General features: G+C 50.1%; 2 protein-coding genes across 2 annotated transcripts; both read right to left on the bottom strand.

Moving 5' to 3' along the window:
* Positions 1 to 336: 336 nt before the first annotated feature.
* Positions 337 to 1,353, bottom strand: LOC149343263 (uncharacterized). Its single transcript, XM_089546922.1, has one exon. The coding sequence runs from the start codon at positions 1,351 to 1,353 to the stop codon at positions 337 to 339; it is 1,017 nt and encodes a 338-aa protein (XP_089403048.1).
* Positions 1,354 to 3,078: 1,725 nt separating this feature from the next.
* LOC149343262 (uncharacterized) lies at positions 3,079 to 8,431 on the bottom strand. Its single transcript, XM_089542344.1, has 3 exons — positions 7,895 to 8,431; positions 5,480 to 5,692; positions 3,079 to 3,381 (listed from the first exon to the last, which is right to left on the bottom strand). The coding sequence occupies exons 1-3, from the start codon at positions 8,429 to 8,431 to the stop codon at positions 3,079 to 3,081; spliced, it is 1,053 nt and encodes a 350-aa protein (XP_089398470.1).
* Between the last annotated feature and the right edge of the window lie 6,031 nt (positions 8,432 to 14,462).

Here is a 14,462-nt window from a genome sequence, read left to right as displayed (position 1 = left end):
GTGTAATTTTCCATTTCCTTCTCTCTATCATGTTTGATAACCCGCAGTTGGCTCTCAACAGGTTCAGGGACATAGTTTATGAAAAACCCTAGCGGCGGAATAAAACTCAAACGAACAGCTACAGTCTACACTGTAGTAAACCGAGTTTAATTATTTGGGTTTGAGTTCAACTCACCCTCATTCTACGTAATAAACTCCGGCACTGCATGATACAGACGACGGCACACCGACATGGAAAGTGTGCAAGAAACTGGAATGGCAATGTAACTGAGAAATCAATCGTCCTGTATTGTAAAAGGTGAACAAACACAACAACCAAACAGAGCGGAACAGAGGTCAGTAGCGGGTGCCGGCCTCCTTGCGCCGATTGATGATATAGCAGGCCGCCGTGACTCCGCTCAGCACAAGCAGGATGGCCACGGCCGAGACGCCGATGATAGCGAGCTGGAACTCCTGCTCGCCACTCTCCTCGCAGTGGTGGCTGCCCGGGTTGAGCACGTAGCCCGCCTTGCACACGCAGCGCCCTTCGACGCACTCGGCGTTGCTGTCCAGGCAGGCGCTGGTCGACTGGCACGTCGACGTGTCCGCCTTGGCCACGCACCGGCCGGACTCGGCGCTGAAGCCCGTTCGGCAGCGGCACACATGCTCCTCGCACTGAGAGCCGTTGTCGGCGCTGGCGCACTGCGCGCTGTCCACGCACGCCTGGTCCATCTTGGCCAGCTCCAGGCAGCGCAGTTCCAGGCTCGAGTAGACAGGGTGCGCGTCGTCGCACTGGCAGATACGCGAGCCGGGAGCTCCGCCCCCTTGGGACAACTCCCGGCACACACTGTGCTCGAGCTCGCACTCGGTGCTCGCCGCGCACGGTTCGCCGATGAGCTTCTTGCCGTCCAGCTTCTGCGAGATGGTCATGGGCGTGCTCAGGTGGAAGATGCGGTCCTCGCCCAGGCGAACCTTGCAGCGCACGATGCTGGTGTAGTTGAACTGCGCGTTCTTGATGGTCAGCGTGCTGCTGTGGGCCACGCTGGCGCCGCCGGCGCTGGAGCTCTCCGAGGTCTTGACGACGGCGAACGGCTCCCCGGTCAGGTCCTGCTCGTACATGAACCAGCTGACGACCGGCTTGGCGTCGGCGCGCACGGTGCACACGAAGGAGACGTCGTCGCCCACGTACGCCACGTCCTCTTGCGCCGAGATGTGCACCTCGGTCTCCTGGTCGGAGGTGCCGCGCTGGCCGCTGGTCAGCACTAGCAGGAGAGCAAGCCATGCCGCGCAAGGTCGGGGCGAGAAATTCATTCTCTTAGCTCCGCTGTATGATACGGGGGCTTCAATGGCAGCCGCTTCTTCTTTCTCTACCATTGTGTAGCTTTGCGCGTGTGCTCGCGACAATGGGGTTAGTTTCGCACCAACGCATCAATATGTTGACATTTCGTGACATTAAGTCGAAACACAGAAGACAGAAATTTACCGACAATATAAAGGTGACATGACGATTGAGTAAGGCATACCGATTGGTACAGCTCAAATGTGGCGCACTTGTTACGATGGTTCACGGCTGAGGTCAGGTGACGCAAAAAGACAAATTTTGTGAAAGGTTTGTGAAGTCACGCTTGGTTGCTAGAGCAGGATTTGCTTTATTTGCAGCGAAGAATACATGAACTAAAGACGGAGGAGTGAGGAGGCTGTTAGGAAGCAGATGAGTTGCTGTATGGTTGAAACAAGCACAGATGAGAAACAGAAAGCAAAAAAGGAAATATTATTAAAAAGCACTGACTTTTACGCAGTCACCAAGGGAGGCAATTGGCGCTGCGATCGTTCGCGCATCACGTAAACGACAGATAGTATGAACGTCGTTTTTGGCTCGGCTTGTGTATTTGGCCGAAAAAGTGGGTTAGAGCTGTAGAAAGTCAGTTTTTCTCGGGGTCAGTCTGCAAAGTTTCATCATCTATTTGCATGAAATTAAGGAATAAAAAAGTGCGATTTTAAGCAATTTAAGCAGCAAACACTGCTAACACTGTTCCTTTCCTTTCAATAAAAATCAGAAACAAGCGAGAATATTTAGTCTTTGCGACTAAGAATACTACTCTGAATTTTAACCTTTTGAAGTATATTGTGACGAAGAAGGCGAAGCTGGCAGTGGCGCGGACGGAGCGCTCGTGCTAGGCCAGCGTTCATTAAATCATCTCATCATCATCATCTCTTTGCCATAGTTCATCGCGCCCCATTCTTCAGCTGGCCGCCGCGTAACAATATCATTAGCTGAATGGCGGCGCGGCCTTAGTTTCGTAGGGGTACGCCTTGAAGACTGGTAAACCAAATACGTAGCTCACTTCCTAGTACTTTTCATGATCAGCATTGTCATCATAGTTTATTCAAGCGCTGTGTGTGCGTGCGTGCGCGTGTGTGCGTGCGTGAATTAAAAATTCGCCTGTTAGTTTTAACGTGCTTACTACTTTCTTGATTTTTTTTCTGCTCTTCAGTTATTCACGCGCGAAGCAGGTAGGTAGCCGAAAATCTGAGCACTGGTAAACAGAACAACAAAAATTCAGCAGTTTAATCACTTGCGGTGACAAATTACGAATCACGATAACTGCCTTGGCGAAATGTCCGCAAGCACCGAAACCAAGCGGAATCTCTCAATAACGGTTCAAACAAATAATGCTGGCAGCGTCTCCAGGATGACTTCACGAGAAACCTGCGGCAGTATTCCGTGACTTTTATTGACGCGAACATACAGTCAAAGCACAAGACAGTGCCAGCGACCAAGGCGAAGTGATTGGTGACTTTGTCAAAGAAGCAGGCATTCGAATATGGGCGATGGTCACGATTGCTATAAGGTGTCCGTTCAGAGGATAGTTGAATAACACCAAAAGAACGAATATGGCAGCATCAGGAAGATCGGACTAGAAAACCGTTACCAGAAGAATAGGTGCTGGACAGCAGGAACGCAAGACCTGTCCTCCTGCTGTCACTGTCTTCTGCACTTGTGTACTTTTGTCCGGTGCCTTTGTCACTGTTGTCCTTGACATCCTGGCTCTCTGGATCTTTGTCATTTTGCTCCGTTCAGCAATGCTGACATCGTGGTCAGAGCAGCCTGACGACCAGCCGGCGGTGGTGGCCGTGGTGGGAACCGTGCCTGAGCGGCACCAACTGGCAGAGGGCGCGCGTGACAGCTGTGCCGACCAGCACCAGCAGCGAGATGACGAAGAAGGCCCCGGCGAGCGTGAAGAAGATGCCGCGCAGGCGGAGGCCCTCGCTGCGAACCTCCGGCACGCACTTGGAGCCGTCGTAGCGCCGGCCCTCGTAGCAGTGGCAAGTGCGGTTGGTGCAGCGCGAGTGCTCCACGCTGCACACGCTCTCCGAGCTGCAGGCACCCATGTAGGCCGCCTGCGTGGGAGAGCGCGGTACGCGTACAGTCGCTGAGAGAACTTCGAAGGACAATATACAATTAATTTTATTGCACATTTTCTTCTATGACCGCTAAATAATTTATAAATGGATTTCTTTTCTCATGCTGTTTAGGTTTCATCAACTGAACGATGGCTACGACGTCCGCTTGAACTTCAGGTCACATGAGGCACGGAAAAACTGCAATATAAACGCTGATGCATAATTTTAACTCACCATAAAACTTTAAGCCTGGTCACACGAGGCACGGAAAAACTGCAATATAAACGCTGATACATAATTTTAACTCACCATAGAACTTTAAGCCTGCTTCAAAGTTCCAATTACAACAAACGACGTATCAGCAGTTATATTGAGAAGTTATACTGCAGATTTTTGTGCCTCACATGGTACCTCATGAGAACTAAGGTTAAACTACAGGTCACGCCTATCGTTCAGTCGATGAAACCGAATCCGAAACAGCGTCAAGAAGAAATTCAATTATAAATTATTTAGTGGTCGTAAATGATTACCAGGGGGTACTCCATGCACCCCAATGTCCAACGCATCGTTCGAAAGAAGAAAACACAAAAACAAAGATGTATTGTTTGTAATCCCTTAACCGGTCCATACTCGTCTGGAGCCCCTTTTAACCCTTCTTTTACAAACAAAGTATAGTTTGCCCAGTGATGACGCGTTGCATGTATCAGCTGGGCTCGTCTGCTTTTGAGCAACGCCACTGTTAGTTATTTACGTGTTTATGCTGCATCATGAGACGTGTAACATTAGTGCCTGATGCGTCTCGGTTATGACTCTAAGCGTTTATTGAGTCAACTGTCATGCCGCTGCGATACTCATTCGAATGAGAAAATGAACACATACACAAAATGCAGATTATAGAAGTCTGTGCATACGTCTGTGCATAAGTCTGTGCATACACACGCGATATGATGTTCTGCTGCCCTCAGGATTTCAGTGGCAGTGTCAGTAAGGCTCCAGTTTGAGTTTGTTGGTTGAGGATTTCTTAATTAAGAAGAGCAGCGGGGAAAAACACAGAGCCACGAGACGGCGCTTGTCTGCGTCCACCCGTCTCGTGTCCCCGTGTTTTGCCTTGTACTGTTCTTAACTGACAAGCAGCAATTTCGTCGTGGTTCCCGAGAGAGTTTAGGACACATTGTCGTAACGTCGTACTCAACTACTTCACAGAAAAAAATGTTCGGAGTTTAGCCGACGTGCGAAAACCTGTCTCCGTGGCTTTTTCGGGGCTGAGCCCGAGTGTGTAGGCTTCATCCCCAGCCGCAGAAAATTTTAAACTGCGGGGTTTAATGTCCCGAAGCGTCCTATGTGCCATGAGGGACGCCGTAGAGGAGATCTCCGGATAATTTAGACCACCTGGGTAACGTGCACTGACATTGCACAGCACACAGGCGTTCTTGTATTTCGCATCTATCGACCTATGGTCGCCATGGCCTGAGTCGAACCCGTGACCGTAGGATCAGCAGCCAAAGCCACTGAGCCACCTTGGCGGGTTGCATTCCGTGCCAGGGCGCCCGCATCCTGATGAAGGCAGCATAGCAGAGTACTCGCGTACCAGGACTTTGCTGCGTTTGAGATGGCCGAGACGGTTCTGGAGCGCTTTGCTGGAACGCTCTGCCACTACGCCAGGAGGGGTATGAAGACTCCCAGCGATCTATGAATGTTGAGTAGAAAATGACCAACTCCGCATATATGGCCATTAACCCATTAACGATATCGCGCCGCACCCTCAATGCAGAGCTAAGTCCGATTTCGAACCGAAACCGACGTGGTAGCGAACCTAATTCGCATTTGGCTCAACCACGCTACGTCGTCAGCCATTTTTTTCCATCTCCTTCTTTCAAGATCATCTGACAAACTATCGACCTGTATGTTTTGTAGGCTATGCATAGTCATGTAAACACGGTGTTCTGATAAAGATGTGCGCCGCCTTTTGTCTAAGCAGCTGAAATATACGTCCTCGGAAACTCGGATGTGCAAAATGCGGATATGCGAGAGCGGACAAGGCAAAGTAAAAACGTGAAGTGCACTGCTGCGTTAAGGCGTATCCGTACGTTCCCACCTCGTGCACGCACTGCCCCAGCCGGTACTCGGAGCTGTACGATGGCCGGCACACGCAGCGGCCCGCACCGCCACACACGGCGTTCGGTTCACCGCCTGCACGACAGTCGACGTCGGTGACGCAGCGAGCGCCGAGGCCCGCGTAGTGCTTCAGGCAGGATGCCCGCGAAGTCGAGTAGAACGGGTAGCCTCGCGTGCACAGGCAGTGGCGAACCTGTGTGAGGATTTTGGCGTAACATGTGTTGACTTTAGCATATCGCTTACCGCGCGCCGCCAGTGCGTCCGCGCTAATTGGTCACGACGCAGTTGGCGTGCACGCAGCTGGCGCCATCTGGCGCCCTTAAAGGGGCACCGCGATGATTTCCTCGGTACCAGTTAATATCATTAAATAGATTCATCATGCTTTCCAGAGACCAGAGCAAAAAGAATTATTGAAATCGGAGCATGCAAACGAAAGTTATTCCACTCTGAAAATTCGAAATGAAAAGCTCAGACGAAAACGCACTTCACTCGCCCATTTCACTCACCCAGTACCGAGATTGGGCGCTACCAATCAGAACCGCGCCTGGCGCACACGCAGCGGAAGCGTGCATGCAGTTGTTGCTTTGTCGGGGCTGTAGACATCCGCTCATTTTGACGGCGTCTTCCCCCCGTGTACGCGACGCCGTACTCAGGGCAGGGGTGACTAACAACAAAGGAAGCTCCCCGAAGTTTCTTTTTTAGTCGGACTGGAAGGCGGTGGGCAGTAGCCCTCCTCCCCCCCAAACTCGACTGCGGTCTCCTGTCCGGCCTTTCCTGTCAACTGGCTTTTTTTTTTCGCTGCCGTCTTGGTATGGTCACGGCCGATCTCGACGCGCGCGCTTTCTGGTTTGAGCCAAGGTTTTTTGAACAGCGCTGGCTACCACGAAGGTTTGAAGCGGAATGGAAAGTGTCGCCCCTAGCTGTATTCTTGTTAGTTTTCATTCGCTTTCCCTGCATCTTTCCAGTTTTTGTGGCATGCGAAAAGCTTTCAGTACTCAGAGACATAATATTTTGGATTCATTTCGCAAGTATAAAGGAACAATATGCAAACTGGACGCCCAACCAATGAGAAAGGCAGCGCCCTATCTGGATGCCGCTTCATTTCCGCTGCCGCAAATGGCCGCCGCGTTGCGACACCATCGGCTTGAAACAAGCATTTCTAGCGAAGATTAAAATATCAAATATTATGATTTCGGTGATCTCATTGCGCGTTCGGGACTCACAATGTCCCTTACTCTGCATACAAAGAATAAAGACCCCATGCTTTATCTACGTCGCAGGGCACCTTTAAAGCAATCTGCGCATGCGCAGTGGCGGCGCGCGAAAGACTGTAGCGGTTAAGCTACACGCTATGTTAAACGTCTCTGTTACAGGCATTTAACGCCCATATCGCCACGGTGTAGTCCTCCACTGTCGGTATTTGTTTCGTCCGCAGCGCGTAGAGGCACTTGTTACTTTGGCACAGATAAATTTGTTACATATTAAAGGGTTCTAGAAAGCCCTTGTTGACGGTGAAGTTGCTGTTTTTAGTGTTGTATACCGGGTGTTTTTTTTCTTTCTAGAAGCCCTAAAAAAAAGGGTTATAGAGGTACAGAGAAGCTTTTTGCGGCATAGTAATGCCAGTGTTGGCGGACGTCAAGAAACAGGCAAACCATGCTAACCAGTCAAGTTGTTAACTAAATTCAAATGGTTAACTTTTACCTATTACTGTTAGGCGACTGATTTCAATTAGAGATCTGTAGCCATAAGAATCGGAAAGCGGAGAAAAATCTGCATTTTTTACCTAAGCCTTTACCTTTCACAGCATTATTTGTATTGGGGAATTTCGAGTAAACGGCATTGACATTGTCTTTCTATTATTATCATCAATATCAGCCCGGTAGCGCCCGCTGCTGAGCAAAGGCCTCGCCCATTGATCCCCAATCGCCATGTCGTGAACCTGCTGCAGCCACCATATCCCCTCAAATATCTTTATCTCAATCTTTCCACCTGACTCTCTACCCCCTCCTGCCACGTTCGTTTGGTTTGGTTTATTGGGGTTTAACGTCCCAAAGCGACTAAGGCTATGAGAGACGCCGTAGTGGAGGGCTCCGGAAATTTCGACCACCTGGGGTTCTTTAACGTGCACTGGCATCGCACAGTACACGGGCCTCTAGAATTTCTCCTCCAAAGAAATTCTAGCCGCCGCGGCCGGGATCGAAAACCCGCGTCTTTCGGGTCAGCAGCCGAGCACCATAACCGCTGAGCTACCGCGGCGGCACCCTGCCACGTTCGCCTTATCTTGAAATCCACATCCTAACCTGTATGAGCCATCAGTTATCTGCCCTCCGCTATCCGTGTCCCAGCTGTGTTCACTTCCTGAATTCATCCACAGGATATCCACGCCTTACCCCACCTGCGTGGTGAGGTCGGCGTAGCAGCTCGTATTTCCCTCCACGCACTGGCTCTGGCGGGTGCAGCTGGCGTTGTGCGAAAAGTGGAGCAGGCCGGCGCCGTCCGAGCTCACGTAGGGCGAGGACAGCCGCAGACGACGCTGCTCCCCGGTGCCGTTGACGGAGACGAGGCAGCTCACGCGTCCGATCTTCAGTCGCTCGGCTCGCACCTCGAGCACGGTGTACGCCAGCTCCTCGGAGCGCACCGAGCGGTCCTCTCCGTGGTGCACGGCGATGCGGAACGACTGGTCGGGTGAGAACTGGTCGGCCTCGACGCGGGCGCCGTCCGCGAACCACTGGAAGGAAGCTGGCCAGGCCACGGGTACGGAACACGTGAACCGCATGACCGAGCCCCGAGTCGCATGCGGGCTCGACGCCGTGAACCATGCGGCGCCGGGAGCCCCGGTTGACGTGGTGTCGGCGGCCGAACAGTGGTGATTAATCATTGGGACAACCAAGTAGACCAGACACAGTCCGTGAACAGGGTTTTCGGCTCGCATGGGACGGTCGCCGCCGATGACTGCAGATGGTGGTGCGCAGCGGGATAGTAGTCGTCTCCGTTGGCCTGAAAATTATTACACGTGGCGAGAGGTGCCTGTTGTTGCCTTCAATATGGAATGGAAATGGTACTACGTACCCACTGCGGTGGATTGGCCAAAGCTCGGAAAACGACGGAGCAATACTCGAAAGAAACCTCTACCGTTTCATCTTTCTTTTCTTCTCCTCATATGCAGCGCGAACCTCAAATTCCAGGTGCCGCTTTTTCATCACTCGTCGGTGATTATTTAAATGAAGAAGGCAAAGAGCACAGCGCTGAGTAAGCGCTCCTTGTTATTTTTGGGAAACCAGGAACTCTTGTAGAGTAATGCAGACCGCATGATGTGGCTGGTCGCCTGATTCGGCTCTTATTTTCTTTAGAGAACAATATGGTCGCGAAATCATCATCATCATCAAAATAAAAATTTAATGTATCCAAGAGCCTAAAAAGGCATTATATAATGGGGAATATAAAACACAGAAGGTAGGCACAGAACGTCGCACAGTTCTTATCACAGAATTGTTGCAAATAAGGCGACAAAATCTTAGTTAAAAACATTTAGAAATGGCGGTGACCACAGTACGGTGCATGTGCTAACGCTGTTATTTTTCTTAAGTTTATAATGAACCAACTCGCTCAGAAATAACTTCTAATAAAGGATACCGATAGTAACAAAAATTGGCAAAAGAGAACAAAGGCTTAGTAATGCAAACCTTGTCCACAAAGAAATGCAAGTAGAGAGATGAAAATAAGAAATACAAGTGAAAAATTGAGGGGACACTTAAGCTTCGCCTTAAATATATGACGACGCAATAGCGTAGTGGGTTAATTTCCATATATGCGGAATGTCATTCTATACTTTACATTCACAGATCCCTCGGAGTCCTCATACCACACCTGGCGCAGTGGTGCAGCGGTTAAGCGATGCGCCACTGCCCTGCGATGGCAGGTGCTGCCACCGGTGGGGCTTGTGAGACCCTCCCTGAGCAAACTCTTGCCACAGATCACTGATTTAACTGCCACCTGCCAGAGTGAACAATTTGCTCAGAGTCCGGGGGGCAGGTTGTAATGACGCCACAAGGTCACGTGACCTAGGCGGCCCACCTAGGTTGCCTCTCTGGGGAGGAGTTCGTGGATTTTTCGCTCAAGGCCAGGGACGCCTAGGGTGGCGAAAGACAGTAGTCAGCGATTAAATATCTTGGAACAAACAAAAAGCAGGAAAAAAGCACACGCGTGAGACTGTTATCGTGCCGTTCCTCTCTTTGGAACCTAATTTTTCTTATCTGCTGCCAAGATTGTTCTAATGACTTTACCTCCTTCGTTTCGGCCTCATCCTTACTGCCAGAGGACGAGCAACCTCTTTATTTCTGAAGCATACTAAGCGCCAAGAATGTCCACAGCATGCCGCTGCAAAGCTATATTGGTTGTCCTGTTGGCGCCATGGTGTCACATCGTGTCACCTTTCACCGCAAATGGCACTGTCATGTGTCACGTTACTGTCATATGTGGTGAAAGGCTAGAGGATGTGAGAATACATGGGAATGAGCCTGCAGAAATATGCCAGAACTGAGCGGTGAAGTTACCCGGCTGCAAAAAGTACAGAAAGGTAGCTCAGTAACACAGTTCGTAGTCCTACGTTTCTTGCTTGAGGCAAGAGGGCCCCCAAGGATTCTCCAAAGGCAGAAAAAAAAAAGGTGTGCCATCGCCAGTGCAGCGGATCCTTGATTAGACTAACAGCGGAGGTTGCAGTGCTTGACCTAGTTGACAGTGTCCGCGACCAGAACAGGCGCAGGTTCCCACAACACTCGCGAGTTTGCACTAACGCTTTACGATTCTTTTTGTGGCATGGCAGGCGACGGCTGAGAGTGGGGAGGGAAAGAGAGGGGAGAGAGAATACGTTTTATTGACATCAGCATCGGTGCTCGCTGCAACCATTCCTAGCACATCTCGTTCTTAGTGTGCTGGGCGACAAACGTTCAGAGATGGAGATGTAGCTAGTTCCCACTTCGGCGCTGGAAAGAGTGGCTTTGGAATTAGCTTCTGATCGATAACAGTTCGCCCATGCTGAAGCATCTATGTCGGGTCACTAGTGACACTCTGTCATTATCTACCCCCTCCCTTTCGATATTGTGAAAATGCGAACAACCTGAACGGAAATGTTGATAGTTAGGAATAAACTTAGCATATGGCATGGCGCGCGTGTAGTGCATGTTAATAAGTTTGACCCCGAGGGAGTCACAGTTAGTGTTTGTTGTCCCAATATTTTTACAGGAAATGCACTTGGATGTCTTCGGGGCTGCGCAAAACTAGTGTTAACTAGATGTAGAACGCTGTTCTACCCCTTCGGAATTCAGTCTGAATGTGCCTCCATACCGCGGACATCAAAGCTTGTCTGAATGATAGGTGTACATCAACTGGTTGTGTTAGAATTTGTATGAGCGCAGCTATGTATAGGCTGAACACGAGTCAAGCTGGAAGCGTCGATTGTCCGTCATGTGGACATGTTTACATACTACATGCACTTATCTCGTGGACAAGGAATGATGATGATGATGATATCCTCAGGCTTAATGGCACATACTCACGGCGGGGGATCGGCCAGGATTCATAGTGGATACAAACGCACTCATGTACAAGGAGTGGAGTATATGGATAATTTTGGGACTTAAAGCTAGAATTGGTACAAAATAAAGGACAAGGAATGCGCATAACGTCTCAAAAAATGTCGTCGTCTTTGTTTATTGTTGTACAGGCGGATTATCGGCTTCTGCCTCCAATTATGTCGGCTAATCAACGACTCGCTCCTCCGGCTCGCTTTCTCAATCCATTTTTATTTATTTGTCACTTGTTTCTAGCAAGATAAGCTATTCTCATGTATAATTTAATGCCTTCTTGAATGATGAGCCTCCTCTTTAGAGCATGTGTAAATTTTCGGGACCTAGTTGTCGTTGTCGATCTTTTTTAAAGTGGCACGTGATCCCCACTAAGTGGAATCAGTGATATATGGAACAATGTATGCAATTTTGAAAGAAAGAAATATCTGGAATCTAGAATTAGTTTTGTTTTGTCGCCTTTCATATAATGGCCTCGTGTCAGCGCGCTGTTTCAACGAAGAAGACAGCCAGAAGAAGAAGAAGAAGATCGGTTCATGACGCACCTTCCTTGGCTTGCCGTCGTGAACGCGACCTGGTTTCTAGCGACCGGAATCGATGTCGCTGGAAACAGCCGCACGTCGACCAGGGCAATTCCGGGGAGTCATGCGTTTCGTAAACTGTCGCTGGAAGCTGGCGACGAGCTCCGCTTACAGTGTAGCCAGAGTACTGCCTCACGGTCCAACGCCACCTTCGCCTGGTTATTCAACGGCTTCGCCATACCACCGAATCCTCCCCCAGGCCTCTATCGCTACAGTGTCGTCACCGAACAAGCGAGCCGCCAGCCACACGCGACGTCTCACAGCAGCACCCTGGAAATGGGGCCCTGCCGCAGTGAGCACGCTGGCATCTACACCTGCCAGATCATCGTGGACGGTGCGGTCGTGAAGGAGCATCGCTTTGATGTGGACGTGAGGAGCGGCAGTCGCAAAAGGGCCACGTTGCAAGTAGACACTAGGGAGGACACGGGGACGTGCTTCGGGCATGCCTCGGCGGCACTGTTGTCTGGAGGTGAGCCATTCACTTATTCTACCGTTTCGGTGGCTATGCTCATACGACGAACATTCTTCCGCAGCGCCCATTATTTCGAGATTGCTAGATTATGACCGTAGAATCAGCAGTCAAGGCTCCCCTAGAGTCGACGCGAGTTTCTGCCTGAACGATCCTTGACTGAACGCCCAAACACAAACGTGTACTCATAAACAGCGCACTAATCTGTATCCTACCGCTACTCGCCATATGGGGCAGAAACATGAAGGCTAACGAAAAGGTGCCAACTTAAAATGAGGACAGCGCAGCGTGAAAATTAACGGTGTAACGTTAATAGACAGGAAGGGGGTGATTGGATCAGGGTTCAAACACGGGCTAATGACATCCTAGTCGAAATCAAGAGGAAGAATTGGGCTTGGGCAGGGCATGTAATGCGAAGGCAGGATAACCGCTGATCCTTGCGAGTAACGGAGTGGACTCCAAGAGAAGGCAAGCGTAGAAGGAGGCCGCAGAAAGTTAGGTGGGCGGATGAGATTAAGAAGTTTTGCGGGTATAGGGTGGCCGCTACTGGCAAATGAGAGGGTTAGTAGGAGAGACATGGGAGAGACGTTTGCCCTGCAGTGGGCGTTGTTGCCTTGGTGGCATGGCACATACCCACGGCGGGGGATTGTCCAGGGTCTAGTGAAGAGAGTAGTCAGGCTGATGATGATGATGATGATGATGATGATGATGATGAAGGCCTTTTTCAACGCTGAACGTGGACGCTTTGCGCAGGATCTCGCCACTCCCTGGCGCCCAGACAATGGTGGAGCTACGCTAGCGCGCTTGTGGGACAGGCGTGCGACAACGACGAGCTGTGCGCCGAGTCCGACCCGGTGTCGATGTGCGAGGGTGGCCAGTGCATCTGCGCGCCCACATTCACGCTGGAGGGCAAGCTCTGCATCAAGAGGGTGGGCCGATACCAGCGCTGCGGAGCGCAGGTCATGTGCCGCGGCAACAGCATGTCCTGCAACGAGGGCATCTGCGAGTGCTTCAAGGACGACGTGCACGACATCGACTGCCGCGCCAAAACTGGCCCCAGTACGCTAACCACGGTCATGATCTACACGGCCATCAGCATCGCGCTCTTTGCCGCGGGCTTCGTCCTGTTTTACGCCTTCTGTCAGAAGCGATATGACCTTGATGACCAGCTGGAGGGAGCGTTTATCATCACCTGCGTCATCCTGTAGACTGCGGACGTGCTTCTTGGACTTGACTGCCATCTCTAGTTACGTATCGACGCCTGCTTTCGAAGAACATTTTGGGGCGAGCCCCGTCATAGTTGCGAAAACTTGGCCAGTCTTTGCGATTGAATAGCCTTTGTCTTCGTGCCTTTTTTCATAAAAGTTTTGTTGCAATTTATCTATGTCTCTTGATCACCTTCTGTGGGCTCTGAAATTCGTCTCATTCTTGAAGCGCTGTGTCTAAGAATGTAGAGTGTAGAAAATTAACTTAAGTATCCCACCTCGTGTTTTTTTCTTGTCAAACGTTGACAGTGAGAGCTACATTTCAGCCAGACTTCCTAACAAGCTCATTTTGCACTGTGCGCTGTGTTCACAGACGAAGACGCACGCACAAAACGAAGATTGCACGAAGCGCGCGCCTCGTCCGTGTCGTCTTTTTGGTGTCTGTTTTGTGAACGCTGTGCACAGTGCAAAATGAACGTAAACAAACTAGTCACATTTGTTGCATTCGTTACAGCAACGTTGGCTATCGTTATGTAGGAGGGGCTTAAATAATACATAAACTTTGGAATCTGTATATATGATGCCCGCCCACTTAAGCAGATAATTTTCTATTTGAGCCGTTGCAATTGAGCCCTTACATTGGGCCTAGAAGCCAGTTAAGCTCATCAGAGCTTTTTCTTCTGTCCTCTGGCTTTTTTCCGGGCAAAATAAAGACTCAGTGATTGATTGATTGATTGACTGATTGATTGATTGATTGATCGATTGATTGATTGATTTATTGATTGATTGATTGATTGATTGATTGATTGATTGATTGATTGACTGATTGATCTGAGTAAATGCTTGTTCGACCAACAGCTTCGCTTTGGTTGTATGTCAAGTGCGCCGTGTAGTAGGCAGCGGCTTTGGGCAAGATATTGGAGCCTGTAAGCTGAATAGAGATGAAAGTAAATGTTTACAAACCAATTACGTTGTTGAAATTAACCGCCTGGTCGAACGACGTGGCTCACACGCAGCCTGTATGCTTGTACAATCATACATGCACACCATACCTTCCAAATTTACGTTTTTTTTTAAGGTATTACGTCTTGAGGCCCGTGGAAACAATATGACAAGAGCTGAAACA

This window comes from Amblyomma mixtum, chromosome 5 (genome assembly GCF_055824585.1).
Source record: "Amblyomma mixtum isolate Tamu chromosome 5, ASM5582458v1, whole genome shotgun sequence".
Classification (NCBI taxonomy): domain Eukaryota; kingdom Metazoa; phylum Arthropoda; class Arachnida; order Ixodida; family Ixodidae; genus Amblyomma; species Amblyomma mixtum.
The sequence above is the reverse complement of the archived record's forward strand: the minus strand, read 5'-3'. Positions and strand labels throughout refer to the sequence as shown.